Genomic DNA, 26,976 nt, shown 5'->3' on the forward strand with positions numbered 1-26,976 from the left:
ACTTTCTATAGTTCAGGTGTACTTTCTATAGTCCAGGTGAACTTTCTATAGTTCAGGTGTACTTTCTATAGTCCAGGTGAACTTTCTATTGTCCAGGTGAACTTTCTATAGTTCAGGTGTACTTTCTATACTTCAGGTGTACTTTCTATACTTCAGGTGTACTTTCTATACGTCAGGTGTACTTTCTATAAGAGGAAAGACAAAAACGTGTAAAGATAGAAATAATAACTAACGGGAAGAGTAGAGCAAGTAAAGACGGCAGCAGAGAGAGGAAATGTGGTCATTTTATTCTCCAGCAGTCTAAGCCTATAGCAGCAGAACTAAGGGCTAGCTCAGGAAACCCAAGCCAACCCTAGCTATAGGATTTATCAAAAAGGAAAGTCTTCAAACTGGACAATGTGTCAGCCTCACGAACAGAAACTGGAAGTTGGTTCCACAGGAGAGGAGCCTGATAACTGGAAGATCTTCCTCCCATTCTGCTTTTGTAAACTCTAGGAACCACAAGTAAACCTGCAGTCTGAGAGTGAAGTGCTCTGTTAGGAAAATGTGGAACAATAAGATCTGTAATATAAGATGGAGCTAGGTTGTTGAGAGCTTTGTAGGTTAGAAGTAGGATTTTGAATTCAGTTCTGGATTTGACAGGGAGCCAACGGAGAGAAGCTAAAACTGGAGAGATATGATGTCTCCCAGTAACTCCAGTTAAGACTCTGGCAGCAGCATTTTGGATCAACTGAAGACGTTTTAAAGAAGTATTTGTTTTCAAACCGGTGCTCAGGTAAACAAACGATCTTATAATAAATGGGACTGGGATTTACATGTCTAAATAAAGGTTGAATGAATCTTAAAATAAATTATCAAGTTTTAACAAACTATAGATAATTTTGAGTTTTTGAGGTGGAGAATTTCTAAACATTTACTAAATAATGAAAAACTCGTTGTTCAGACATGTTGTCAAGACGGGTCACACAAAGTTAGAAAGTTGTTCTGGTTTCTACAAACATCAAGATGGATTTTATTTGTTTATTTATTTTTGTTCTTTAAATCAAGACTTTGTTTGTGTTTTAGTTTTAATTCCAGCTGCTGTTAGATGACCTGCAGCTGTAACCTCCTTTAGCTTCTCTTTACAATCTGACACCAACCTCGACTCCCTCAGTCTGTCTCTTTCATATAAGATTAAAGCTCCAGCTGCTGCCAGCTGCCAGAATCTTCATGAGATCATCAGAAGGTCCGTTTGATCAAAGTTCTCATTTTCCAAACAATGATGTCACAAAACGGTGAAAATGACGTGATTAGGATTATCTTTATAATCTGTGATGAATCCTGCACTTCAGATTATTTCACTCCTGGTGACTTCAAGGCTCGGCCCACTTGCTTGTCTCGTTAACCTGGTCCAGTTTAAACCCGTCCAGAACCTGGCTGCAGGTATTTGGTGCTGAAACAAACGAGTTTGTTTTTATTTGACGTGCAGATCTCCCAGCACCGCTCTGCTGATCAAAGATGAGACCCGGAATGTCTTCTACGAGCTGGAGGACCCGCGGGACGTCCAGGACCGCTGCGTCATCAAGATCTACTGCAAGGAGCCGGTCTACGGGACGTACCCGGGTCACCACAACCTGCACCTGGCCAACGGAGACCTGCGGGTGAGTGTCCACGTCTGGTCCTCCGTACAGTCCAGAGTCCGGTTCTCCTTCAGCCCGCAAACATAAAACACCCTCTGAGTCATGTGACCTTTTATCTGGACCAGCGCCAGCCCGTCTCGGCTTCAGCGCCGGGTGTAAAATAAGAACCACGGTTCTGAAGAGACGGGTCCAGCAGAGTTGAGTTTTTACACTTAAAATCATAGATGGATGAATGTGCTGAAACAGATTCTGCAGCAGATAAATGACTCTGAGGATGCTCGTTAAATGTTTTTGTTTTTAAACGTTCCGTGTTTCTGTCGCTGGCCGTCGTCATGTGTTGTGGTTCTGGCTGCTGACGGGCCGGGTCTGCAGTGACCCGCCGGTGTTCCAGAGGTCAGCTGCTCTCCCAGGACCCGCTCCGTCTGCAGCTCTGAAACCTTCGGAGCGTTTTACGACTTTTATTGACCGAGCAGCCTCAGCTCGGGTTTTATGTGCGAGTAAAGTCGCTCGGTTGTCAAGGTGAGGACGTGCATGTGTGGATTGGTGGGTTGTTTGCTTGCTGTTATTGAACTCCTGCCAGCACAGCTCAGACTGTTCCCTGATTGCGGACCACAGAAGCATGACCGAGACCCCTGAGGCCGGTCTGGGCCTGAGCCTGCAGGGCCGACGGCGGTGGGAATCGGACTGATTGGCAGCATCCCCTCAGTGGGAGAACGTCCTGATTTAAACGGCAGCGTGGGGCGAACTTCAGGGACCGCAGACGCCTCCAGACTTCAGGGGGAGTAAAAGGCCCTCGAGTCCTCGGTGTGGTTAAAACCCGCCGTCGAAGCTGTTGCTAAGAGACGAGACCGAAGATCACGGCTCTGGAGGCTGCAGCCAGACTGTCCACCGGGCGTCGTTGCCGGAGTCCTCCGGGCTTTTGTGTGAAATATCGGCTTTTCAATTTGAAGACGTGTTTGTGCATCTCGAGCGATTACGGTGTCGTCTTCCTTTGTGTCCCACTCGGCCCATTCGTCCCAACAGATTCAGCCTGCCGCTCGGCTTTGTTTCCTTCCTGTGACACCGGAGCCCGAAGCCAGAAGACGAATCCTTTATGCTCAGATGATCAATAAGTTTAAAGAGGCAGTTCAGTCTTTTCTGTCTTCACTAAGAAGAAAGTTAGAGGCGTCATTGATTTAACCGTGAAAAGGATTTTTAAAGGGCGTCTGGCAACACAGTTAGTTTTTAGGATTGTTTTAAAAATACTGAAAGTTTAAAGCTAAAGCAAAGTAACAGTTTAAAGGTAATAAAATCCTGTGTTTAGTGATATGGTCATACTGTATGTATGAAAATTAGGAATTAGACCGTAGAAGATTTTTACGTTATCTTTTCCTCACATGAGCAGCAGCAGCTGTTATCAAGTTATAACAAACTGAGCTGCGGTGAAGGATCTTTCTGAAGGTCTGAAAAACTGAAACGGTTGATGAGTCAGACAAAAACTGAATATTATGGGAAACATCTGGAGACTTTAGCCCATAGACGTGTTAGCATACAACTGTCTAGAGTTTTGGAACCAGAGTCTGTGCACTGGTGATCAAAGGGCTTTAGGCCCCGCCCACTTCCCTGTATACAACCATGGTGTCGCATGAGCTTTCTTTGAATTGTGAAATAACAAGTTAAAGCTAAACACGTTAGAAAACTGATTATTTGAACATGAAGAAAAGAACGAATTAAGAGTCGTCCCCTGAAATGAAGCCAAACGATTTTTTGTTTTAAATCGAACGTGGACGTTCTCATCACCTGCAGGTGCAGCGTCAGTGATTTTGTGTTACTTCCTGGAAGGACAACAAATATATGAATAAATAAATACCTGGAGCAGTTTACACTAAACATGATTTAATTAAAAAAACTTAGACGAGCTGACAGTTTATAGCTTAAACCTCAAAAATAGACGTTTGATTAATGAGATCAATACATTTTGCCCCAAACACGAACCTGACATCAAGATTTACTGATTTAAAGCTTGATCACAAGTTCATTTATTTATTTGTTTGTTTGTTTATTCATGTTGGTGACTTCAGTAAAATTATTTAAATCTATAATAATCGATTTGCTTCGATTAATTTTTTTTACCTCACAAGTTAAAACTGTTATTTCTGATCATTCAACGACATTTTTATAAGAAACTGAAGAATTTTCAGTTTTTAAAGTTTAATTATTAGATTTAATTTAATTATTATTAGATTTTTATTTTCTGATCCAAACTTGCTCAGATTCCTTGTTTTCTTTGTTTTTTCCAGAGGGAGCTGGTTCACGCGCAGCAGGACTCCCCCCCCGCCCGACGCCTCAGTAACCCCCCCATGTCCTCCCAGCACTCGTCCTCCTCTGCGTCGCCTCCTCACGGCTCCCCGTCCCGAGCCCGCCTGCTCTACGGCGCCGGCAGGCCCTCCTCCTACGCCGGGCCGCCCCACCACACCCACTCCCTGCCCCACCCTCACGCCCAGCCCCACCACCCCTCCCCCCACCAGCAGCCGCAGCTCCATCAGCCCCACCACGCCCCGCAGGCCTTCTGCACCTCCTCCAGCGCCATCTTGGAGCGCCGGGACGTGAAGCCCGACGACGAGCTGGGCTGCTCCAGGAGCGTGGTGCTGCTGCGGGGGGACGACCGTGTGGGAGGGGGGATCTATGCAGACCCGTACGCTCTGGGCCCAGACCCAAATCGCATGAGCCTCGCAGGAGGTCCGCACTCTCCTCTGCCGGCCAGAGCCGACCCGTACGCCTCCCTTTACCGGCGGGGGGGAGGCGGGGGTCCTGGGTCGGTGCGGTCCCTCACCTCCTACTCTGCTGCTGCTCTACAAGGTGAGCTGCTGGAGAGCGGCGTCCTCTACAGACCCGGAGGACCGCTGTACAACGACGCCTACACTGCCTCCATGTTGGCCATGGGGCTGAGGGTGCCTCCCCCCTCCTCCCCCCAGAAGATCCCCGACATGAGGGATTCCTACGGGGGAACCCTGCCCGCTCGGAGCTCCCCCGGGCGGCAGGGCCTGAGGCGGGACTCTGTGACCTCCTCTGTGTTTGGGGACAGCCCCAAGGCCCGAGGCCCGGGTCCAGGGTTGGGTCTCACTGCGGAGCAGCTCTGCCTGATCGGAGGAGGGGACGGGGGAGGAGGCGGGGGCTTCGGGTCGCCTCTGCTTGGAAACGAGACGGAGACCAGGTGGGACACCTTTCAGGTTCAAGACACGTAGTCCTGAAACAGAAAGTCCACTTTTAGAAACCAGAACTTCATGAAACTGATCTGGACTTTACCGGGTCCTGAAATGATTCAGATCTAACCTCAAGAGAACAAAAACACAGAACGGGTTCTGCCGAGGCGTCATTTGTTTAAAACGACGAGTTAAAGCTGTGAGTTGATGAACGAGTCCGGTCTAGCTGCTTCTACAGGATCTGAGAGGTCCAGGATCTGAGAGGTCCAGATCAGCCCAGAGCTGCTGATCAGACGTTTAGATTAAAGGTTCTGACCCCCCAGGCTGAAACGGTTCAGTCTCAAAGACCAACCTGATCAATTTATTTTAAATTTTCAACATGTCCAAATAAATTTGTGTCGTCATGGTCATCTAGAACCCGTCTAGTTTGTGGATCTGGACCCTCGCACAGGGACCACATGACCCGGTCCAACAATAAATAATTAAATGAATAAACTGGTTCAGATCGGCCTTTCTTTATTTCTGAAGTGTTCTCCACTAGAATAAATAAAACAAGTAGGTGGTGATGTGCACGGCGTAAAGCAAAGCTTCAAAACTCCTCGATGTCCCAAAGAGCTGCACGTGCACTACAGTAAAGTGCAGGTAAAATAAAAACAGTCTAAAGTAAAAATTTGCATTAAATTTCCACAAATGGTAAAATAAATAAATAAATACAAACACGTGCCTTAATGATGTCGAGGTCAACTGGAATTAAAAAGTCAACAGAAAGAAATGTCTTCACAAACGTTTCAAATATTTTTTTTTAATTCAGTTTTTCATGAAAATATTTAGTGATTTTCAAAAACTATCCATAAATTACGTCCACGTGACTCCCAGGGGGCCAGTGTGGTTTCGAACGGTCGCAGTTAGTTACCACCCTAACTGATCGTCAGTGGGACCTGCTCCAACACTTACAGGTGTGTGTAAACATAACACCAAGGTGGAAAGACATCAGCAATGACCTCAGAGAAGCAGCAGCTGCTCGTCAGTCTGCGAAGGGTCAAAGGTCACTGAAGAGGCCATCGTTACACAGACAGAAAAACATTTCACAAGTGGAAAACATTTAGGACAGTCTTCCTAGCAGATTCACCCTGAAGGTCAGACTGTGCAGTGCTCAGAGAAATGTGTTCCACTCTGCAGGCCTCAGTCAGCAGGTTAAAGGTCAAAGGTCATGGCTCATTTGGAAGAAATCTGTCTAAAAGCGACCTGACAGCACGACCTCTGCAGTATCGGTTCTGTTTAATCTGGATTAATTAATCTTAGTTTTGTGTTTTCTGTGTTCTTGGTGGGTCTCCAGGGAGCGAATGGAGGCCATGGAGAAGCAGATCGCCAGCCTGACCGGGCTGCTGCAGAGAGTTCTGACCCGGGCGCCTGAACCAGAAAGCCCGTAAGGAAACACCCAGCACCTTTCAGTTCCTGTAACAGATGTTCACATCTGTTTCCTAACGCGGGCTTCAGACGGGTCCATGACCGGTTTGAAGGTTTACAAAGTTTAAACGGTCACAGAGGCACTCGGGTCCGAGACGAAGGAGGTTTTGTTGTTTTGTTCATCACCTGGAGCGTCGAGCAGCTCGTTAAAAAAGATCAACTCTGCTGGTTTCACATTGATCAGAACAATAACCCGTGGGTCGTCTCCCTGAGGAACACCTGTCCCAGGTGGGGGGGAGTCGCGTCATTGAATACATAACGATAAGAATAATAAGTGTCAAAAAGTAGAGAAAAAACTCAAACTAGTCAGGAAAAAGAAATGTCAGTCTCACATGACCGTGACATCACACCCCTTATAAGGAAGTGAAGGGGCTGTTTCCAACGCTGCGACTGAAAGGGCTGGAAATCTCACAAAAACTGTTTTTAAAACCAGTTAAACCAGTTGGAGTTACTTTTCAACGTTTGCCACAGATCAGAGGTATTTCTTTATGTCTCCATCTCTCTGGATGTGAAATGTGACAAAATGGTGAATGTTTAAGAATCCCTTTGAAACGAACGTTTGTAACAAGCTACGAGATTTAACACGATTTCATCTGTCAGGATATTATTATAAACAACAGATTATTACTTTATTTACCTTAGAATTAGAAATGAACAAAAATAAGTTGTTGACTGTTAGCTCACGCTTAAATTTAATTCAAAACTCTCAGTACTTTTTCAATTTCAACCTCGATCTTATATATTATAAAATTATGTTCTAAATAAAAAGTGAATTAAAGTTTAATTTAAAATCTTTCCAGGAAATGTTGTCAACATGTTTCTTTGTTCATGGTCTCTTTATTTATGTGTTAAAATAAAAACTCTTCAAATATTTCATCTTGTATTATACTGTAATAAAATAATCATTGTTTGATATTAATTAGGCCACAAAAGTAACAATTATTATCTTAAAGTTTTAAATATTTTTTGCTCACGGTTCTCGAACCATCAGAATCTCAGTTTGTTTTTTGTCGACAGACGTCCTTTGAGCGCCTGCTGGATCACTGATTGCTTAAAATATTTTCAAATTAAAGGATTGAAGTATTTAAATGTTTACTTCCTGCAGGGAGAAGATGGAGTCGGCGAGCGACGGCTCAGGAACCGACCGTAAGTTCCTACCACTCAAACTAAACCATTTTATCTGCTCGTCTCTGCTCCCGTTGCTGCAGGAAGTCGTCTTTCCTCCAGACCGGCTGTGATTTTATTTATTTTAACTGCGTAACGTTTAACCGTGACTGTGACGTTTCAAGCTGCTGCTTCGTGTCGTTCCTGCTGCTCTGTAACTCTGCTGCTCGTGCTTCTTGTTTTAGCTGGACAAACTAAAAAAAAGAAAGGTAGCTACAGTTTGTGTTCCAGTCTGACCCCCCCCCCCCCCCCCCCGTCCTTCATTATTGATGTTTCTTCAACTTCCAAACTAACGCTTCCGTGTTATTAAAGAAACCTTTCTAACAGCTGCTCTTCATCTCTCCTCTGTGTTTGGAGTTCAGATTCATCGAGTTGCATTAATTCAGTTATTAATACATTTTATTAAAGAAGCGCCTGTCAGGACACTCAAATATACTGCACGGTTAAAACTAATTTACAGAAGAAGAAAAAAGGTAACGACACGAGTTTAAAAAAAGTCAAACGTTAAAATAAAAAGTACACCTGAATAAATTAAGAGGGAGGGGCTGATTGAAAGAGATGGTTCTCAGACCAGTTTTCAACACTGGGAGAGAGGTGATGTTTTGTAATTCATACACCAGAGGGAGGGGGATGACCTGTGGGGGCAGGAGGGGGTGAGACATGCCGAAGGTCATTTAACTGGGAGCCAGTGAAGCTGCAGCAGGACGACAGGGATGTGATTATAGGAGGGGGTTTAAGTGACACGGGCAGCTGAGTTCAGAACCATCTGTAGCTTGTGAAGGGATTTATTGAGGAAGCCAAAAAGATCGATCTGAGACGTCATGAAACTGGACAAGAATGTCAGTGGAGTAAGAGGTGAAAGAAGGACAGAGACGGTTAATGTTGTGATGGTGGAAATGAGCAGACCGAGCTGTCGAGAAAGACAGACACTTGAGCTGAGGTGGGGTGGGTGGAGCAGTGAGTTGTTCAGTGGGAGGAGAAAATGTTCAACTTTGGAATGAGAGTTTTGTTACAAACAAGGATGAGTTCTGTTATCACTGTTTAGAATCAGAATAAACTTTATTGGCATTGCACCGAGATACAACGCAAATATGTACGTACAGTCGTCCAAAAGATGGTCGGCGTGCACGAAGCTGTGGCTATAAATAAATAGCGTGGCCCTCTTATTCAGAATAATATTTTGGTTAGATGAGGAAAGGGAAGAAAACACGAGGAGAGACGGTATAAAAAAAAGATCTCATGCCGTGTCCTAGACAGGGCACGATTTGAAGCATAAAAAAAACCTACCACAGCAAAGCAACATAAACAGACGTTAACATTTACATATAGGCCGGTGAAGACATTGAATTTTTAAGGGAAAGTCGTAGCATAGTCCAGATAAGAGGTGTCATTCATCATCAGCTCAGTTGAGGTTCTGTTGCATGTCCACGGCCTTGGGGAAGGGAGGGGTGAGGAGACGGACAAAGCATCTTTGTTGTTTTCAAAACATTCCAGGAGGAGTTGAGATAAGTCTGGCGTCACGGCCACAGTTTGGGTCAGGCAGAACTCTTAAATTGTTTCTGCCTTTTAAAGTCTCTCTGGTATATGTTCCTCTGATGGAACTCCAAAATAGCCGAATTGATCCTTTACGCCAAAAGTCGAGCTCACAGCATTCTCTAAGATTATTCCCACCGTTCATGGGTGCTGCCAGAAAAGTTCACAGTCCTGATAACAGCTGCTCCAGTTCCCTGCTGCAGCTCCCCAAATTCAGTCCGAGCACTGTTGAGTTTTGACCCATCCACACGAATTTATAGACAATCCAGAATTCACCAGCCAAACGGCAAAAAAACAGTTGTCGTCATGAATCCAATTTGTTTCCGTCGAGGTAAGAGGGTCCTCCTTATGCCCTGACTCCTGTCGGGAGAAGTTGGATCAATTTTGTTGAGAGACCAGCTGATACTGAGTTGGAAAAAATTGCAGGAAGCTCACCAAGACCATCAGTGAGGATGGAGGGCGAGAGAGTAGAGTTAGTTCTTCTAGTCATATAGAAGTGGGAGTCTGTGCAACAGTGAAAAGGATACCAAATTCATGGAAAATATGAACTGGAGAAAGAAGGTAAATAACAAAGAGGAGGGACCCAAGTATAGAGCCTTGTGGCACACCAGAAAAGACGTTGGAAGACTGAGAATGGAAAGGTTGAAGTTATATGAATGGAGTGCAGCCAGATAAGATATAAATTATGTTGTAGGGTTTTTACCCCCTCCTGAGGGGAGCGGGGAAGCAGTGAGTTGTTCAGTGGGAAGAGAAAATGTTCAGCTTTGGAAAGTGTTTTTGGTACAGACAAGGATGAGTTCTATTATCACTGTTGGAGAAAATTCTAGGAAGCTCACCGAGGCAGTTGGTGAGGATGGAGGGTGAGAGGGTAGAGTTAGGTCTTCTAGACATATAGAACTGGGAGTGTCTGCAACAGTGAAAAAGACACTGAATTCATGGAAAATATGAACTAGAGGAAGAAGGTAAATAACAGAGGAGGGACCCAAGTATAGAGCCTTGTGGCACACCAGAAAAGACGTTGGAAGACCGAGAATGGAAAGGTTGAAGTTATATGAATGGAGTGCAGCCAGATAAGATATAAATGATGTTGTAGGGTTTTTACTTTTGTTATGGATGTTATACTAATAATTTGAGACAAATACTCTGTAATCAGTTCAAGTTTAATTAGCTGTTGATCAGAAGCGATGAAACCACAAGTTCTGAAGACGAAATATAGATTTTAGTTTTTAATTTGTTCAAACATTTCCAAGTAGCCTATCCTGATTTCTGACAGCACACCTGGACAAGTTCTGATAAATCTAAAGAGCATTTAAAATTATAAACGTAACGTTTCCACATTATAGACTTTACAAATAAAATCAAAAGATTTGAGTAAAAAGTATTGAGTTGTTTTGCTCTGAGTGGAACAACAATGTTTCTGTTTTAATAATTTATTATATTTTGGGTTTTGGCAGAGTTGGCGCTGACTGTTGGCTCTTTCCTCCCCACAAAATAAAAAATAAATAAATTCTTGGATCGGTTTAATTGGCTCTAAATGTTTGCATCAGTTGAGTAAATCTTCCTTCTCAGCGCGCTCACAGATCTTCATCAGACACAAACGTTGGCTCAAAGTTCCTCGTCTTTATTTTGACTCGGTGCCTCAGACTGTGGAGGTTCAGATGTTCTCATTCAGTCTCCTGGAGGTCCAGGACCTCAGTTTGTTGCTCCTTTAGCTTCAGCTAAAACCTTCAAATGCAACTCAGTTCCTGGTTGGTTGTCTGTGTTCTTCCGTCTTGTTCTGCATGACCCGACATCCTGGTTCCTGTTGAGCTCATTGTCATCTCAGAGGATGATCGGACCTGGAAGCACTCATCCATGTTTGGCTGTTCTGGGACTGTGTTCTGATGGGGTCTCTGGAGGTTCTGTCTGTCATGACCGACCCGTTTGTCTCTGAAACCTTCTCATGATGTTGATTGTCCCGTCTGCTGTGATCTCACCTCCTGACCTTCAGAGCTGAGAGAAGCTGGACTCAAACGTCAGTTTCTGTCAGCTCTGACCCCCCACCCCACGAGTCCTAAAACAACCTTCTCTAATCTGACCTGTGTCTCCTCGGGGAGCAGCTCTGACTCCATCGGCTCCTCTGGCCCTGATGCCTCCTCCCTCCTCCAGCTCCAACCAGCCCGTCACCGTGTCCCGCCTGCAGATGCAGCTCCACCTGCAGAACCTGCAGCAGAACACCAACGCGCTGCGCAAACAGCTGTCGCAGCTGCGCAACATTCAGGTGAGCAGAACTTCTGTCGTCATTAAATAACTTTAATCTAAATCACCTTTAAATGTAAGAATTCTGCATAAAAACATTGTTTATTACAAAATATCACAACATCATCGTGAACTAAAGCTTCATTAAACCGTTGTGATCCGCTTGAGTCGGGTCGCAGGTGCAGCAGCTTGAGCAAGGAGGTCCAGACGTCTCTGAACCTCCTCCAGCTCCTCTGGAGGACTCCAAGGTGTTCCCAGACCAGCTGAAAGACATGGTCGTCCTGGTCTTCCTCGGGGCCTCCTCCCAGTCAGACATGCACCTCCCTATGGAGGCGACCAGGGTCCATCCTTACAAGATGCCTGAACCAACAGACTCCTCTCGATGGGGAGGAGCAGCGGTTCTACTCGAGTCTCTCCCAGAGAACACAACAAAGTTTAAAATACAAACTAGCATGAATTCACATCACCCGAGTTTAAGTTCATCTTTTAATGAGGATCAAGATTTTCCTGCTCGTTGGGTAAATCCTGAAAAGAACGTGTGATCTGTTGAAGCTCTGAAGAAAAGCTGAGGATGATTCTCAGCAGTTTCAGTAATTAGTTAAAGACATTTTGTATCCACAGACAAACGTATAATCACCACCTTTAGCCTTTCGACAGCGGGCGATAATAAACTGCTGACCTGACAGAAATTATATTTTTATATATTCCACCTGTTGCGGTGGAAATGAGACAAAGTATAAGTTTTATTTTCTTTCACTGAGACAGTCTCATTTAAGAGACGTTTAATGTGAACTGCGCTTCAGTAAAAAGCAGTTTTTTAATTTAAAATCCTAAAAAGTGAAAACAGGAAAGCCTCAGAGGAGCCCAAGTGTCCTGAATGTTCCTTAAACCTTCATGAGTTGAGAAAATAAAGTAAAAACATTCAGATCTGCACTTTTTGTTTTGAGCTCCTCTATGAACGTCTGTGTTCGTCTCCAGCTGGAGAACCAGGACTCGGTTCTGTCCCTGCTGCGGCAGACGGAGTCGGAGCTGAGCCTCATGATGCTGGACGCCATGCGGCCCCAGGAGGACCCGCTGCAGAGACAGCGCCTCCTGGTGGAGGAGGAGAGGCTCAAGTACCTGAACCAGGAGGAGCTGCTGATTCAGCGGCTGCAGTGAGTTCACGGACCGGGTCAGAGGTCGTGTTTTAATGAAAAACGTAAATATTTCAAATGTTCTCGTCTGAAGCAGCTTGTTGTTGAACGTTTCTGTAGGAAACGTTTGAACCTTCTGAAGCTGCCGTGGCTTGAGGTTTCACTGTGAAGCCGTTGATCTGTTGGTTTCAGGCCGGAGGCTCGGTGCAGCTGGACTCCTGCTGTTTCAGAGTTTTACACATTTGGTTTTTCCTCCACAGCGACCTGGAGAAGTCCGTGGAGGAGCTGCAGAGGAACTCGTCCATCAACCACGGCCTGGTGACGGAGCAGGACGTGGAGCAGAAGAGCAAGGAGCTGAGGATGCTGGGAGATACGCTCACTGAGCTCAAAAGTAGGAGCTCCAAGTTTCCTGTAGCGATCATTAACCAAGTCCAAGATCTTTGAGTCACCTGCTGCTGCTCACTGTGACCCTGTGTTTTAGGAATAAAACTAGCTGGACTGAAGTTATTCAAACAATTTAAAAAATTTAATCCACTTTTAAATACAGAGATGAGTTCACTGTGGACAGCGGTACCCTCCTGAGTCCAGAGTTTTAGTTGTTCCCCGTCTCAGATAGGGATGGGGCCGATCTGATCCAGTATCGGTATCAGGCTCCGATACCAGCATAATTTACGTAGCGGATTTTTCCGATCCAACCTGCCGATATTTCTGCTCCATGATGCACGTTGGCTTCAAACTATGGACTGGATTTCCTGAACGGCGGCGTGTCTCATGAACCCAGAGTAATCAGACCCGCCCCACATTCAGGAAATCCAGTCCATAGTTTGCAGCAGCTACAACGTGAGGGCTGAGTTAGCAGCACTGTGGCTAACAGCTAACAAACTTTTCATCGAAACATGTCGCTGTGTGGAAGTATTTTACACTAAACACCACAAAACAAGACAGCAATGTCTGCAGAGCCATAGCACCACATTAAACCACGGTAAAGTTAGTTTTACGATGGACGTTCGAGCTCCGGGGCTTCAGCGGTCTGTTATTTTCGTTCAGTCCGGAGAAGGCAGTCTGATTTCAGTCAGCCACGCTCGGTCTGACCTTCTCTGAGGAGGAGGACAGACTGAGCGCTGCTGACCGAGATCAGACTGCCTGCTGCGGATTGAACAAGAAGAAGACATCGCTGAAGCCCCGGAGCTCGAATGTTTACAGAGAAGTTAATAAACTTCATCATAATTAATGACCAACCACTATCAGTTGTAGAAAACAAAGGATTTCTCAGCTTGATACTTGCACCCAAGATATAGTTTACCCTCCAGGAGATATTTATCAGCACAACAGTCATCAAAAAGAAAACACTGAATGAAAAGAGTGCAAAAAGGAGAAAAATGTTATATCTGCCCCTTATTTAAAAAAATATAAAATAACTTTAAACAATCACTTACATTAATCACTTTAATATCCACTTTAAAGCTAGGAATAAAAACAAACATGTTTTGTGTTAGCAGAATTTAATTCTAAATTTAAAACTTATCCAACATTAATAAAACTTACCTCAAGTTGTCTTTTTGGACATGCATGCATATATTTGTACAAATTGTACTTGAGAGGAAATTATTACAGCCTCATATAAAATCAATGATGATCATGATATGGGAACTGGATCGTACGATATTTACATTTAGGTATCGGGATCTGAAGTAAAAAAGTGGATCGGTGCATCCCTAGTCTCAGAGCAAGTACTGGAAATAACCTCCGTCCATCCATCCGTTCACGTTGTGAGCACGATACCTTGAACGAGTGAGGTTCTGACTTCCTGTTTGGTGTGTGGCTACATCTAGAGGTGTTAAAGGTCCCGACTGTAAACTGTGTTGACACGTCAAAAATACAAGATGGCCGCCAGCGTATAAATATTTAAACTGGCCACCCCCATATCTGAGGAAACTTTGTTTTCTACTTTTTATTGTTGCTTAAAAGGAAAGTTTCCTGAAATGACTGAGGACTGATCTGAGGGCCAAAGCCACTATGGGTCACCCCCTGGCTCCTCCACTGCACCTGGTGTTGAATAAAATGGCTCCCTCCAGGAGTCGTCACTCTGACAAACAAACAAAAACAAAAACAAAAAAAACTCCCTCTGTTCTTCTCCAGTGTAACTCCTGCCCACTTAAACATCTTCCATCAAAACATTTAGGTTTACTTCTCTGTTCATTTCCAGTCCAGAAAAACACTAAACTACAAACCTTCACTGTTCAGATCACTCAGCCCCCCCCCCCCCCCCCCCCCCCCCCCCCAGCTGTTTAAGGTTAGTACGACGTCATGAAGATGGAGGGAATGCATATCGCCCGCCACATTTCATCCCAGACTTTTCAACTGGTCTTATTTTGAGCAGCGACGAAAGTTTCAGTCAAGATTTGAAAACGTTTCGTGTGATCTTATGAGAATGTATGAGGACGACTCTCAGCTACTACCACGTCAAGTTTTAGCTACTACCACATCAAGTTTTAGCTACTACCACGTCAAGTTTTAGCTACTACCACATCAAGTTTTAGCTACTACCACTTCAAGTTTTAGCTACTACCACTTCAAGTTTTAGCTACTACCACATCAAGTTTTAGCTACTACCACGTCAAGTTTTAGCTACTACCACGTCAAGTTTTAGCTCAGTATCTTTAAAACTGACTGCATCATAGCTGTTTTTTGTTTTGTTTTCTAACGTTGATTAGCTGTGGCAGCCATGTTGAATTGAATTGAGTTGGGTTGACTCCAAACGTTGTAGATGTCAGTACGACAGCTCTGTCGCCTCAGAGACAACGTTACAGGACCATCTCCTGATCCAGGACCGTCTCCTGATCCAGGACCGTCTCCTGATCCAGGACCGTCTCCTGATCCAGGACCGTCTCCTGATCCAGGACCGTCTCCTGATCCAGGACCGTCTCCTGATCCAGGACCTTTCTGGGTGGAGTTTGCATATTCTCTCCATGCTGCGTGGGTTTTCTCCAGTTTCCTCCCACAGACCAAAAACATGCATGTTAGACTGATTGGTAACTCTAAATTGTCCCTAGGTGTCCCTGTGATGGACTGGAGACCTGTCCAGGTTGTCTCCCGTCTCTCACAGTGACTGCTGGAGCTACAGACGAGCTCCTCGTGTCCTGGGAAGGAAAAGTGAGTAAAGAGAATGGATATCCAATAATCACACTCAGAAAGTTTCATAAAAATGTGTCCAGTGGTTCCTGAAATATTTGTTTTTGAACAATTAGTTGTTAAAAATTAAAATAGTTTTAGTCAAATAATGAATAAAAGTCGAGTCTCACTAATTAAGGGCAACAGGATAAAATCTTGTGATGATCTCAGTGAAGGGGACTGTTGTCTCAACAGACTGCAGGAAGGAACACCAGAACAATAAAACACTGAAACAGCAGTAAACTCAGTAAACCATGTGCGCTCAGTGCAGCAACGTGCACGTTGGGTCAGTCTCTAAACAGTCCAACTGTATTTCTGACCTTTGCTTCAGAGTAAATGTGTAACAGACGTGTGTGTGGTGGAGCCTCTGCAGGATCTGTAAATAAACTCGTATTTGCTGAAAAGTCTCAACTTCTCTAAAAACTCCTAAAATCTGCTGATCAGTAAACGTGTGTTTTTACTGTAGTACTCGGGTCGTATTCGTCTACAGGAAGTGTCAAAGAGTCGCTCGTTAAATACACATTATGCAAATGACCAGATGAATATTTATGAGTGTTTAACTGTGATTACTGTTCATGGAGTTCCAGGTTTGGCCTCTGGTCCTGATGTTCTGACCCCGGCTCTTCTCTCTGTTCTCTGAATATGCATGAGAGACTCTGCAGCTCAGCGGGACACGTCGATGTGTCCAACACTTGTTCTTAAAGTGGATACTACACACGCAGCCACCGAGCCCCTGGCTATTAAAGCCTGCTTGGGTGGGCGGGGGGGGGGGTTAGGTAGTTGATCATGTAATCACTTGTGTTTCTGTTAGCAAAATATTTCATGAATCAGTGCAAGATGCATGAAACTCTCTGAATGTAACTGTTGAATGTACGGCTACAGATGGTTAATTTTTAGAGTCAGCCTGAATCAAGATGGCTGCCACAGCTAATAGACCCCAACAAACACAAACATGGTGACAGCTCAGTCGTCTTCATGTCCAAAGAGTCGTGTGTCCATCAGCAGTTTGTCCTCTTTCATCTTTTAAAGGTGAAGGCTGCACCTGTTGTCACCTTTTTGGGCCACGCCCATTCTTACCGGAGTTACAACGCTTTGCTGTTTTCACTCTGAAATTAAATTTATCTAAAAAAATGTATCATTTGTTTAATAACATGTCTGATTTCTTACAAATTGACATATATAATTTTTTGATAGTTTTGTCTGTATGTATTTTTGTGTATATCTTTTTATATTGCTCAGGTGTTAATTATTTAAATGGTTTTAGCGTTTTACCATATTTGTGATATTTCTATGTACGTATTTGGTCCGACACCTACGGGCGGCTGTAGCTGAGTGGTTAGAGCAGTCGTCCTCCAATGCAGGAGGGGGGGGTTCTATTCCACCAGCAGTCACATGCTGAAGTGTCCTTGGGCAAGACATGAACCCCTCATTGTTTCTGATGTGTGTCCCATCAGTGTATGAATGTGATAAAGCTCTGATCAGTCTTTGTAGAGATCTAGTATAGAGCTGTATGAACGGGTAAATGAGGCACAGATTGTTGTAAAGAGCTTTGAGTATCTTGATCAGATAGAAAGGCGATATATAAGTACAGTCCATTTACCTAAGACGACCTATTTAGGATGATGTTTATTTTTTTTATTTTTTTGCCCAGTGAAGGTCAAGTGAGCAGAACATTGCAATAAATAATCGCTCCAAAAGTTAGATGGTGTGAGGGAGTGTCTCTTCGCCTCTTTGGATTCAGCTGGCTAAAATAATGGACGTGAAGTTTTTTTGTTTTGCACAGAAATTAAGCTAAAATTTGGTGTGGTAGTAACTGAGAATCATCCTCAACACAAACTCGGCATAAGATATTTATTTGAAACTTTGGCTTACAGAGTGGTAAGTGATACGCATTCCTTCAAAGATTGCTGCCTTGATTATTAAAAGCAAAATATCGGTTGTTAATCACGAGGAAAACCTGGTGGCTATTTAAAAAAAATGCTGCACATCTGTTTATCTCAAGACGCTGAAAAACGAGGGTTACAACAAATGCTTTGCTGCTTTTGTAAATTAAAGATGTAAAAAATCTTATTTAAATGCTGACAGTTTTTATAAAAAATATAAAAGTGGGCTGAATACACGTTCCTGTGGTGCTCCTTATCTGATGATTTGAAGGGTAGATCAAGCTGACTTCTATTTTTGTTACTCCATCTTGTCTTTTTTCCTGCTGAGCCTCAACATGTTGGTATAAAGGATGTAAAATAAAAATCAACCTCCTTAATGTCTCCTCTTATCTTCTCCTTCACCACCTCCTGCCTGTTTTCCTAACTCACCACGTTCCATCTTCATTTATCTGCTGTGTCCCTCCCTGTCATCCTCTCCTCCTCTCCCATCAGACCAGTTCCCCAGCCTGCAGAGTAAGATGAGGGTGGTGCTGAGGGTGGAGGTGGAGGCTGTCAAATTCCTGAAGGAGGAGCCTCATCGCCTGGAGGCTCTGCTGAAACGCTGCAACTCCATGACTGATGCTCTCAGCACGCTGCGCAGGTACTCGCATCAAACGCTCCTCAGTTCGTCTGATTTGAGTTTTTTAACACAAAATATACACGTTTTAGGGCTTTATATATCAAAACACAGGAAAAATACATCTTGAGGATTTGAATTTGAAAAAGAATCATAAAACAAAATAATTCCCTATTTATTGAAAGAATCCCAAAACAGAAGCGTAATATGAAACTTTAACTTCACATTAAATCTTTATTTATTTTTATGACCTGTGTGATTACAAACGTTTGAGCCTGTCCTGGACCAAACAAAACTTTATCGACAACAAAAACAACACAAGATCAGTTTATGAACTCGAAGAGACCAAAAGCAAAATTGATACAACAATAAATAAACCTAGAACGTTAATAAACCTGTTTTTGTTTGGGCGTGGCTGTGAAACGTTTAGTTTACGGTTAAAGCAGTCGAAGGCCTCAGAGAATAGAAACATTTATTTTTCTTTAAGACGGATCGTCCACAAGACGTTTCCAGAACTTTTCTCGTTAGCATGATTTGCAAAAATTGTTTTCCACTTCCAGGAATACAAGACGTCCTTTTTGTAAACTGGTTCTTGTGCAACATATTAAAATATGTAAAACGAAACGTTGGAAGTTTGTTTTTGAATCTTTAAGTTTCGGTTCTGGAACACACTGAGCAGAAATCAATGTTCTGGTCTCTTGATCCAAAGGGTTTACATGTATTTCTCCAACATGCTTCCTTAAGATTTATTAATAAAAATGCAGATTTTCATCAACTGATTAAAAAATAAAACATTAAAAGGAAAAATAACCTGGGGGTGTCCAGATGGAGCTTGTTCAAGGGCCACTTCTGGCCCCTGAGCCATATGTTGCTCATGCATGAGCTAAATATTCTGCCGGTGTTTTGCAGCCAGAAGTTATAAACAAACTGAAATTATTTCTTCATATTGCAATAAACAAAAACAAAAGAAACGCTTTGATCTCCGTCAGTTTGAACGATTTCTGCTTGAAGAAGTTCGTGCAGGAAAAAGTTTCACATTTTGAGACGTTCAAGTTTTTCACAATGAATAAAATAAATCTGAACCCGAATGAAAGGCTGATTAATCTGCTGTACGTCCTGCAGCAGAGAACTAATGTGTGAGTATTTAACGTTGGGTCTGAGGAGCAGCTGAGATGTTCTGATCCGTGACCCGCTTCCAGCATCAAACCTGAGTTTTATTTCCGTCCGATCTGAACGTCCTCCATGAAACGGTCTGGAACCAAAAAACATTCAGTTTCTAACTTTGAGACACGAAGAGGTTTATTTAGTTCTCAGAGCTGCCTGGCTCTGAACCAGGTCCAGTTTTAGGATGTTCAGGTTCCTCTCGCTGTACACAGACGCACATCTGTAGAGATGTAACGGTTTCTTAGAGTGAAACAGAAACATGAAAACAAAACAAAGTATTGACAGGAAGTGGTCTCTGAGATTTATGAAGGATTTAAAAAACAAACGTAAAGTTCAGACTCAAGTAGAGATCAAAGCTGGAAGTAAATCTGTCCTTTGTCTCCCTCGTCCGTCTCTGAAGACAAGTCACCGAGGGCGTCTGGAAGACACCTGAGGACATTTCCGTCCAGCCCCAGAAGCGAGCGGACCACCTGGACATCCTGAGCAGTCCCCCCCTCGGCCTCGCAGACCTCGGCACCAGCGCCGGCCTCGCCAAATGGATGGTGGCGTCCTCCGAGGCCGACGCCTCGGGTCCGGAGCAGGACGTCCCGTCCTCCCTGACCTTCAGGAACCGGGTCCTGGACGAGCTGCCGAGCAGACGTCCTGCTGACAAAGCTGTGTCGGCCGAAGTCCGGCTGGTAATCCTCCTTTATGTTGTCCGTCCATCTGCCGGAGCAGAACCAGATTTATGGTTTTGTGTTTGGCGCCGTCAGGACGGGCCGGCTGGCAGAGGTCCAGTTCCATCAAGGTTCTGTTCTGAGGCTGTTCACGCCCGAGCAGATGTTCCTGCAGTTTCAGAACAAACTCATGTTTCTGTGTGTTTTTCAGGCGGCCGAGCGGGACTGGGAGGAGAAACGGGCCAGTCTGACCCAGTTCAGCGCTCAGGACATCAACCGTCTGCTGGAGGAGACCCAGGCCGAGCTCATGAAGGCCATACCGGACCTGGACTTCGCTGCCAAGCACATAAACAAACCGGCGGTGCCGCCCAAGCCACACATCACCGTCCCAATAACCTCCACCACAGCCACCGGGCCCACAGCCGGGCCCACCGGAACCACCAGCACCGCCAGCGTGGACCAGCAGCCAGGGAAGGTGCAGATGGCGGCCCAGAAACTGAACAGCCTGGAGGGGGGCGGCTCTCATCGCGGGTCGGGTCAGTACTCTGGGTTTTACAGAACATTTACCGTTTGTTTCCCGGTTCTGAAGGCGGTTCTGTTTTACAGTGGACCTGGGCGTGGCCAAGTACAAAACTGAAAAACCCTCCAAGTCTCCGCCCCCTCCCCCGCCTCGCCGAAGCTTTCCGTCGGCACACGGCCTCACCACCAACCGGACCGGGGAGGTGATCCTCACCACCAAGAACCAGAAGGTGAGACGGTTTCAGGTCCAGGATCAGAACCGGACCTGTCATTCCCCGATCTGTTATGGAAGCACGATCCGTAGTTTATGAATCAGAACTGTCGTAACTTAAAGAAGTACGTTCTGTATCTGCACCGACCTTCATGTAGCTAATTTACACCACTCGCATCCTGTTACAAATCAGTGGTTACGGTGCGACGCACCAGACCTGACCCCAGCCTGGACTGACCTGACCCCCAGCCTGGACCGAGCTGACCCCCAGCCTGGACTGACCTGACCCCAGTCTGGACTGACCTGACCCCAGTCTGGACTGAGCTGACCCCAGCCTGGACTGAGCTGACCCCAGCCTGGACTGACCTGACCCCAGCCTGGACTGACCTGACCCCAGCCTGGACTGACCTGACCCCAGCCTGGACTGACCTGACCCCAGTCTGGACTGAGCTGACCCCAGCCTGGACTGACCTGACCCCCAGCCTGGACTGACCTGACCCCCAGCCTGGACTGACCTGACCCCAGCCTGGACTGACCTGACCCCAGCCTGGACTGAGCTGACCCCAGCCTGGACTGACCTGACCCCAGCCTGGACTGAGCTGACCCCCAGCCTGGACCGAGCTGACCCCCAGCCTGGACCGAGCTGACCCCCAGCCTGGACTGAGCTGACCCCCAGCCTGGACTGGATCTATGTTTAGATTTTTCTAAAGACCTGAGCAAATATCTTCTTGTTTTTAGTATTTCACCTGGTTTTATCCGACACCTTGATCTATTGTAACACTACTTTATATTTTTATCAATAGATTTGTGTCACAATAAACTCGTCCTCTCAGCCTGAACACAAATGATCTAATTCAAAGCACTTGTTTAAAATCTTTAGTTTTTACTCTTCACTGTGTATTTTCTGAGGATTAGTAAAAGAAAGACGATATTGTCCAGGTGTGATCGAGCCGACTGCTTCTCTCGTGCTCGCCGGCTCGAACGAATCGCTCGGAGCTTCCACCGAGACCTGCGGAGCTCCGTTTGAGTAAGAACCACCGTGTTCACCTGTAAACGTCTGAAACGGTTCTTCGTGTTTTATTTTCCAGATTGAAGACGATGCTGAGATGCCTAAAACTCTGGTGAAGCTGAGGCGGACCCCCTCGGACGCCCCCCGCCCCGCCTCCACGCCGCCCGTCATCGCAGCTTCAGCCGTCAACGACGAAGACGAGGAGGAGAAGATCATCGCCGAGCTGGAGGTTCGAGTCCGATCAGACAGATTTCTGTTTTTATTAATGTGTTGGATTTTAACTCGAACGCACCGCGTTGTTTCACGAACTCCAAAGATATTTCAGAGAGCTCCGGTAAAAGACCCGCCTCGTAGTGACCCGCCCGGGTCCCGATCAAACGCCGGTGGGTCCTGGAGCAGAAAGGTAAAATCAAACCCGCCGGCTGCTTCAACTCCTCTGGATCTCTGCTCACTTTCCCTTTTTATTAACTTCTGTTTATTCCAACTTTCTGCTCTGAGTAAAGAACGTTAACCTCCATAAATAAAATAAACCAAAGTTCTGCAGAGCTGCGAGAAATTAACCGGAGCTCCACGGTAAAGATCAGAATCTGCGACGTCCAACAGGAAGTCGGTCTGATCAGTAACATCTGCTTCTATTTCTACAGAACTCTCTCTGTCAGCGTTTTATCACGACTTCTCTTCTTCACAGCTTTTATTTAAAAAACACCAGAAAGTCTTAATTTACTTTATTTAAAACAATCTTTACATCCAAAACATTGATAACAAAACCAAAAAATTAAAATTTAATATTTTACCTTCAGTCATACAAACAGGAAGTTGACATGACGTTTTAAATATTTTGCTAACAGATCTCACTAAAAAGATGTAAAGTTTTAGGAAAGTATTTGTTAGTTTTGACTTTTAATTTAATAAAATCTGAAAATAAAGTCAAGTTCCTGCATCACAAACATCATCCTGGACGAAAAGAAGAAATATACCAGATAAATATAACAACAGTGTATTGTCTGAGTACAGAATACTGAGTACAAAATACTGAGTATAAAATACTGAGTACCTCTGAGTACAGAATATTGAGTACAAAATACTGAGTACAAAATACCTCCGTATAAAGTACTGAGTATAAAATACTGACTACGTCTGAGTACAGAATACTGAGTACAAAATACTGAGTATAAAATACTGAGTATAAAATACAGAGTACATCAGAGTATAAAGTACTGAGTATAAAATACAGAGTACAAAATACTGAGTACAAAATATTGAGTATAAAATACTGAGTACCTCTGAGTACAGCATACTGTGTAGAGTACATTAAGTCGTCCTCAGCTGTGTCGTGTTTTTGAGTTCGAGGCTGATCTGAGCTCTCCTCCTCCTCCTCCTCCTCCTCCTCCTCCTCCTCCTCCTCCTCCTCCTCCTCCTCCTCGTCTTCTTCTCTTCTGCGTGTTTCAGTTTGTGGAACTTTATTCTGAACCTTTTGAACCAAATTAATAATTAGTTTGAAGAACATGTGATGAACGTTGAGCTGAGCCTGAAAACATCTGAGATCCTCCGGTTCTGGAGGTTGGAGCCAAAAGATTCAGCACGGCGCTGAAGATCAGCTGCAGACAGAAAAAACACAACCTGCTCTGTTTTCAGACAAAACTAAAATAATTTAGATTCTAAATAAAACAGCATTTTAAACAAAACAAATATTTTCTGTTAAATGTTGACGAACTTAGTTAAAATATGCTGAAGATGCTGAGACTGCTGAAGCTAAAGTAGTAAATACTAGCCAAAAACTTAAAGTAGCCAAAAGCTAGTTAGAATGTAAAAGTAGCAAACCGTTACCTAAAAGCTAAAATCAGCAAAAAGTAGCTAGACAGAAAGAAAATAGCTAAACCAAAAGTAGAAAAAATGGTTGCTACATAAATAAAGTAACAAAAAAATAAAAACTAAAAGCTGAAAGTAGCAAAAAGCAACAACATTTAAAGCAAAGGTAAACAAAAGGTAGCCAAAAAATACAAATACCAAATGATAGCTAGCTAAAAAGTAGTCAAATTTAGCTCAAAGGTGCAAGTAGCAGTAAGCTAGCTTGAAGTCAACAAAATCAAAAAGATTCAAACTTAAAGCTAAAGGTAGCAAAACATAAAGTTCCAACAGCTAAAATGATCAAGACCAGTCTAATGTTTGAAAGTTACAAAGTGTAGCTAGAAGCTAAAAGGGGTGGCACAGGTTAGAGAAGGCAAGCTTGTGATCAGAAGGTCGCTGGTTCGACTCCACGGACCGACAACATCAAAATGTGGGTGTGAAAGGTTAAACACCCACACCTGCCTTCACCCTGGGCCCTTGAGCAAGGCCCTTAAACCCCCCCCCCCCCCCCCCACCACCACCACCACCTTCTGCTCTCCCAGCGCCCTAGATGGAGCTCTGCTCCACACAGGGGGCTGTGGTTGCATCAGGAAGAACATCCAGTGTAAAAACAAGTCTTCATGTGGTGACCCCTGAAAAGGGAGCAGCCGAAAGAAGAAGCAGCTAGAAGGTAAAAGTAGCCAAAACCCAGCTAAAAGTAAAAACGATAACTGAAACCATCAAAATACTGGTTACACGCTAAAAGTGTAAAGGGTTAGCTAAATGTACCTAAAAGAGTAGCTAAGAGACGTGTAACAGTCAAAAACTAAAAATGGTCAACTGTAGCTAAAACACAGCTAAAACCTAAAAGTAAAAAAAGAAAGTATCTAAAAAATCAGCTAAAGAAACGGTAAAAAAACAAAAGGCTAGTTCAATACCAAAAGTCAAAATGTTCGGCTAAATGTACGTCGAGACAAAGGTTGTTCGTCTGAAGCAGCTTTAAACGAGAACGACGAGGTCTTTGTAGTTTTTATGTAGAATATATTTTATAACCGAGGGAAATTTAACAACAAGTAAACGTGACGAGGCGTCTGGAGGCTTCAGTGCCAAACAGAAGAAAAACTAAAACCTGTTTTGTTCTCGGCTCCCACAGAACAGCAGCCTCTCTCCGGGTCCGACGAAGGGTCCGACCGTGGCGGCCCGACTCAAACACCTCCAGCAGGGGAGCCTGGAGAGACCCAAAGGGCGCCGGCAGAAAGAGGACTTCCCCAAAGTCCAGGGCCAGCAGCAGGTATTCCACTTCTAAAAGCTGCTTCTCTTCCTGCTGTCGCTGCGAGGAAACCTCCACCTCCTCCTCCTCCCCAAGGACTCCGAGGCACAAACTGATTCACCTCCTCTTCATCTCTGCGTTACGCCTGGGGGGTACCAGAGTCCGGCTGAGTTTAGGACGTCCAGTTTTTGTTGGGTCTGGTGATGATTTCTGGTTCAGATGCTTGTTCCTCTCTGTCTGTTCTTCTTGTTGCCTTCAAACTGCCGTGATGCTGCGACGCCTCATCCACAAACACAAAAACTACAAGTTGAAAATTACCTGCAGACGGTTTAAATATAAAAAACAAACGAAGGTTCAGATTTTAGAAAAATATATATATTAACAGAACATAAAACATCCATCGAAATTCATGCCATCTATCTAATTTTTTTAATTAATAAACTTTATTTTTCTATTTATAGATAGGGTCAGACATCCACAGATTTAAATGTAATATTTATAAAATCCTACCATATTTACCAAATTATCAAAACGTAAAATATAGTTTTCATTTGTGTTGCATTAAAAGCACAACTGGAATTTTTCATTATTAAAACCAAAACGTGGTCAGTTGATGAATCTTGATCCTTTCGTATCATTTTTTTAGAAAGAAACATTAACTTGCTCATAAATGTATTGCAAACATTGTTCTCACAAATAAATTATTTAAAATATTGAAATGTTATATTGAGATATTAACTATTTCCAGGCAGTATTTGTACTGAATACGAACGTTACTCGTAAAAAAAAAAACCTACAGATGTAAGTTAAAACAATTCATAAAGAGTCTGCAAAGTTTTAGAATGATTAAAAAAAAAACTAATTAGTGTCACATTACAACTGTTAGCATCTTGTAACAGCATCTAGCACTGTGTAACATCTGTTAGCATCATGTAACAGCTGTTAGCATCTTGTAACAGCTGTTAGCACTGTGTAACATCTGTTAGCATCTTGTAACAGCTGTTAGCACCGTGTAACATCTGTTAGCATCTTGTAACAGCTGTTAGCACCGTGTAACATCTGTTAGCATCATGTAACAGATGTTGGCATTGTGTTACATGATGTTAGTGTCGTGTAACACTTGTTGATATAGTGTAAAAGCCGTTAGCATCATGTAACAGCTGTTAGCATCGTGTAACATCTGTTAGCGCCGTGTATCTGTTAGCATCTTGTAACAGCTGTTAGCATCACGTTACAGGAGCTAGCACCGTGTAACATCTGTTAACATCGTGTAACATCTGTTAGCACCATGTAACAGCTGTTTGCATCATGTAACAGATGTTAGCATCATGTAACAGATGTTAGCATCACGTTACAGCTGTTAGCATCATGTAACAGCTGTTAGCATCTTGTCACAGCTGTTAGCATCTTGTTACAGCTGTTAGCATCATGTAACAGATGTTAACTTTTTACCCAAACCTCCACAGGTCTCTGATCTCTTAATTATTTGTTGAAAACAAGAAACGTCCATACGTCTTGTAAAGACGTTGTCTTGGCAGAGACAGTTTGTGCACGTTTGAGACGAAGCGTCTTCAGACTCTCGATGTTTTAAAGGACGTTTTTCGTCCGTGGGCTCAGATTTCGAGCAGCGGCAGACTGAAGGGGACGGACCAGTTTGAGTTTATTTGCAGAGTTCGGCTCAGAGACTCCTGAGGTCTCTTCAGAGCTCTGAGCTCCTTATGGTCCTCCCTGACCTGCTGCTGCCCTTGGGTCAAAACGACCCCTCAGGCCTGTTTTAAAACATTTTGACTCAGTGGCAGCTGGAGGGTTAACTTCTCTCCTTTTTTCTGTTTCTCCATCTTTATCTCCTCTTCTTCCTCAGTTTATTCCTCGTTTCCTTTTTATCTCCTGAGAGTTTCCTCTGCAGCGCAGATCTCCATGCTTCCTCTCCTTCATCTCCTTGTTCCCTCCTCTTCCTCCTCCAGATGTGACGCTCAAAGGAAGAGTAGCGTCAGAATCAGAGCAGATGTTTCTTTCGTCTGAAGCTCAGCGACGGTTTCTGTTCGTCCGTCTTGAGCGCGATTCATTCACCTAAGCCCCGCCCTCTGTGTTGGCCAATCAGATTAAAGCAGCGGCGGCGAAAAGACACAGATTGAACAAAAACTTGAAGCACAATTGTCGGCTGTCTGTTAGATGATTTTGATTTTATCTTTTCTTTTCCCCCTCCCTTTCACCGCTTCATGTTTCCGTTAAATTTTTACATGCTTTGCTCTTAAACCCCGCCCCCTTTCCTCCTCCCCCCGTCCTCGCCCACGTTTTGGATCAGTCCTGAGCT

At 44.1% G+C, this 26,976-nt stretch overlaps 1 protein-coding gene across 1 annotated transcript in view; it reads left to right on the forward strand.

Moving 5' to 3' along the window:
• The window catches only part of zgc:114120 (uncharacterized protein LOC619267 homolog), a 52,839-nt gene extending 27,700 nt beyond the window's left edge, over positions 1–25,139 (forward strand). Inside the window, exons 5-17 of the mRNA XM_037691271.1 lie at positions 1,469–1,640; positions 3,899–4,812; positions 6,138–6,227; positions 7,374–7,414; positions 11,065–11,225; positions 12,182–12,357; positions 12,597–12,727; positions 17,883–18,030; positions 19,571–19,847; positions 20,038–20,362; positions 20,433–20,575; positions 21,645–21,794; positions 24,546–25,139. Of these exons, the coding sequence (XP_037547199.1) occupies positions 1,469–1,640; positions 3,899–4,812; positions 6,138–6,227; positions 7,374–7,414; positions 11,065–11,225; positions 12,182–12,357; positions 12,597–12,727; positions 17,883–18,030; positions 19,571–19,847; positions 20,038–20,362; positions 20,433–20,575; positions 21,645–21,794; positions 24,546–24,698 (2,881 nt within the window). The 3' untranslated portion in view covers positions 24,699–25,139. The remainder of the gene's footprint in view (positions 1–1,468; positions 1,641–3,898; positions 4,813–6,137; positions 6,228–7,373; positions 7,415–11,064; positions 11,226–12,181; positions 12,358–12,596; positions 12,728–17,882; positions 18,031–19,570; positions 19,848–20,037; positions 20,363–20,432; positions 20,576–21,644; positions 21,795–24,545) is intronic.
• Positions 25,140–26,976: the final 1,837 nt, after the last annotated feature.

Source organism: Nematolebias whitei, chromosome 17 (assembly GCF_014905685.2).
Source record: "Nematolebias whitei isolate Nwh7 chromosome 17, NemWhi1, whole genome shotgun sequence".
NCBI classification, from domain to species: Eukaryota; Metazoa; Chordata; class Actinopteri; order Cyprinodontiformes; family Rivulidae; genus Nematolebias; species Nematolebias whitei.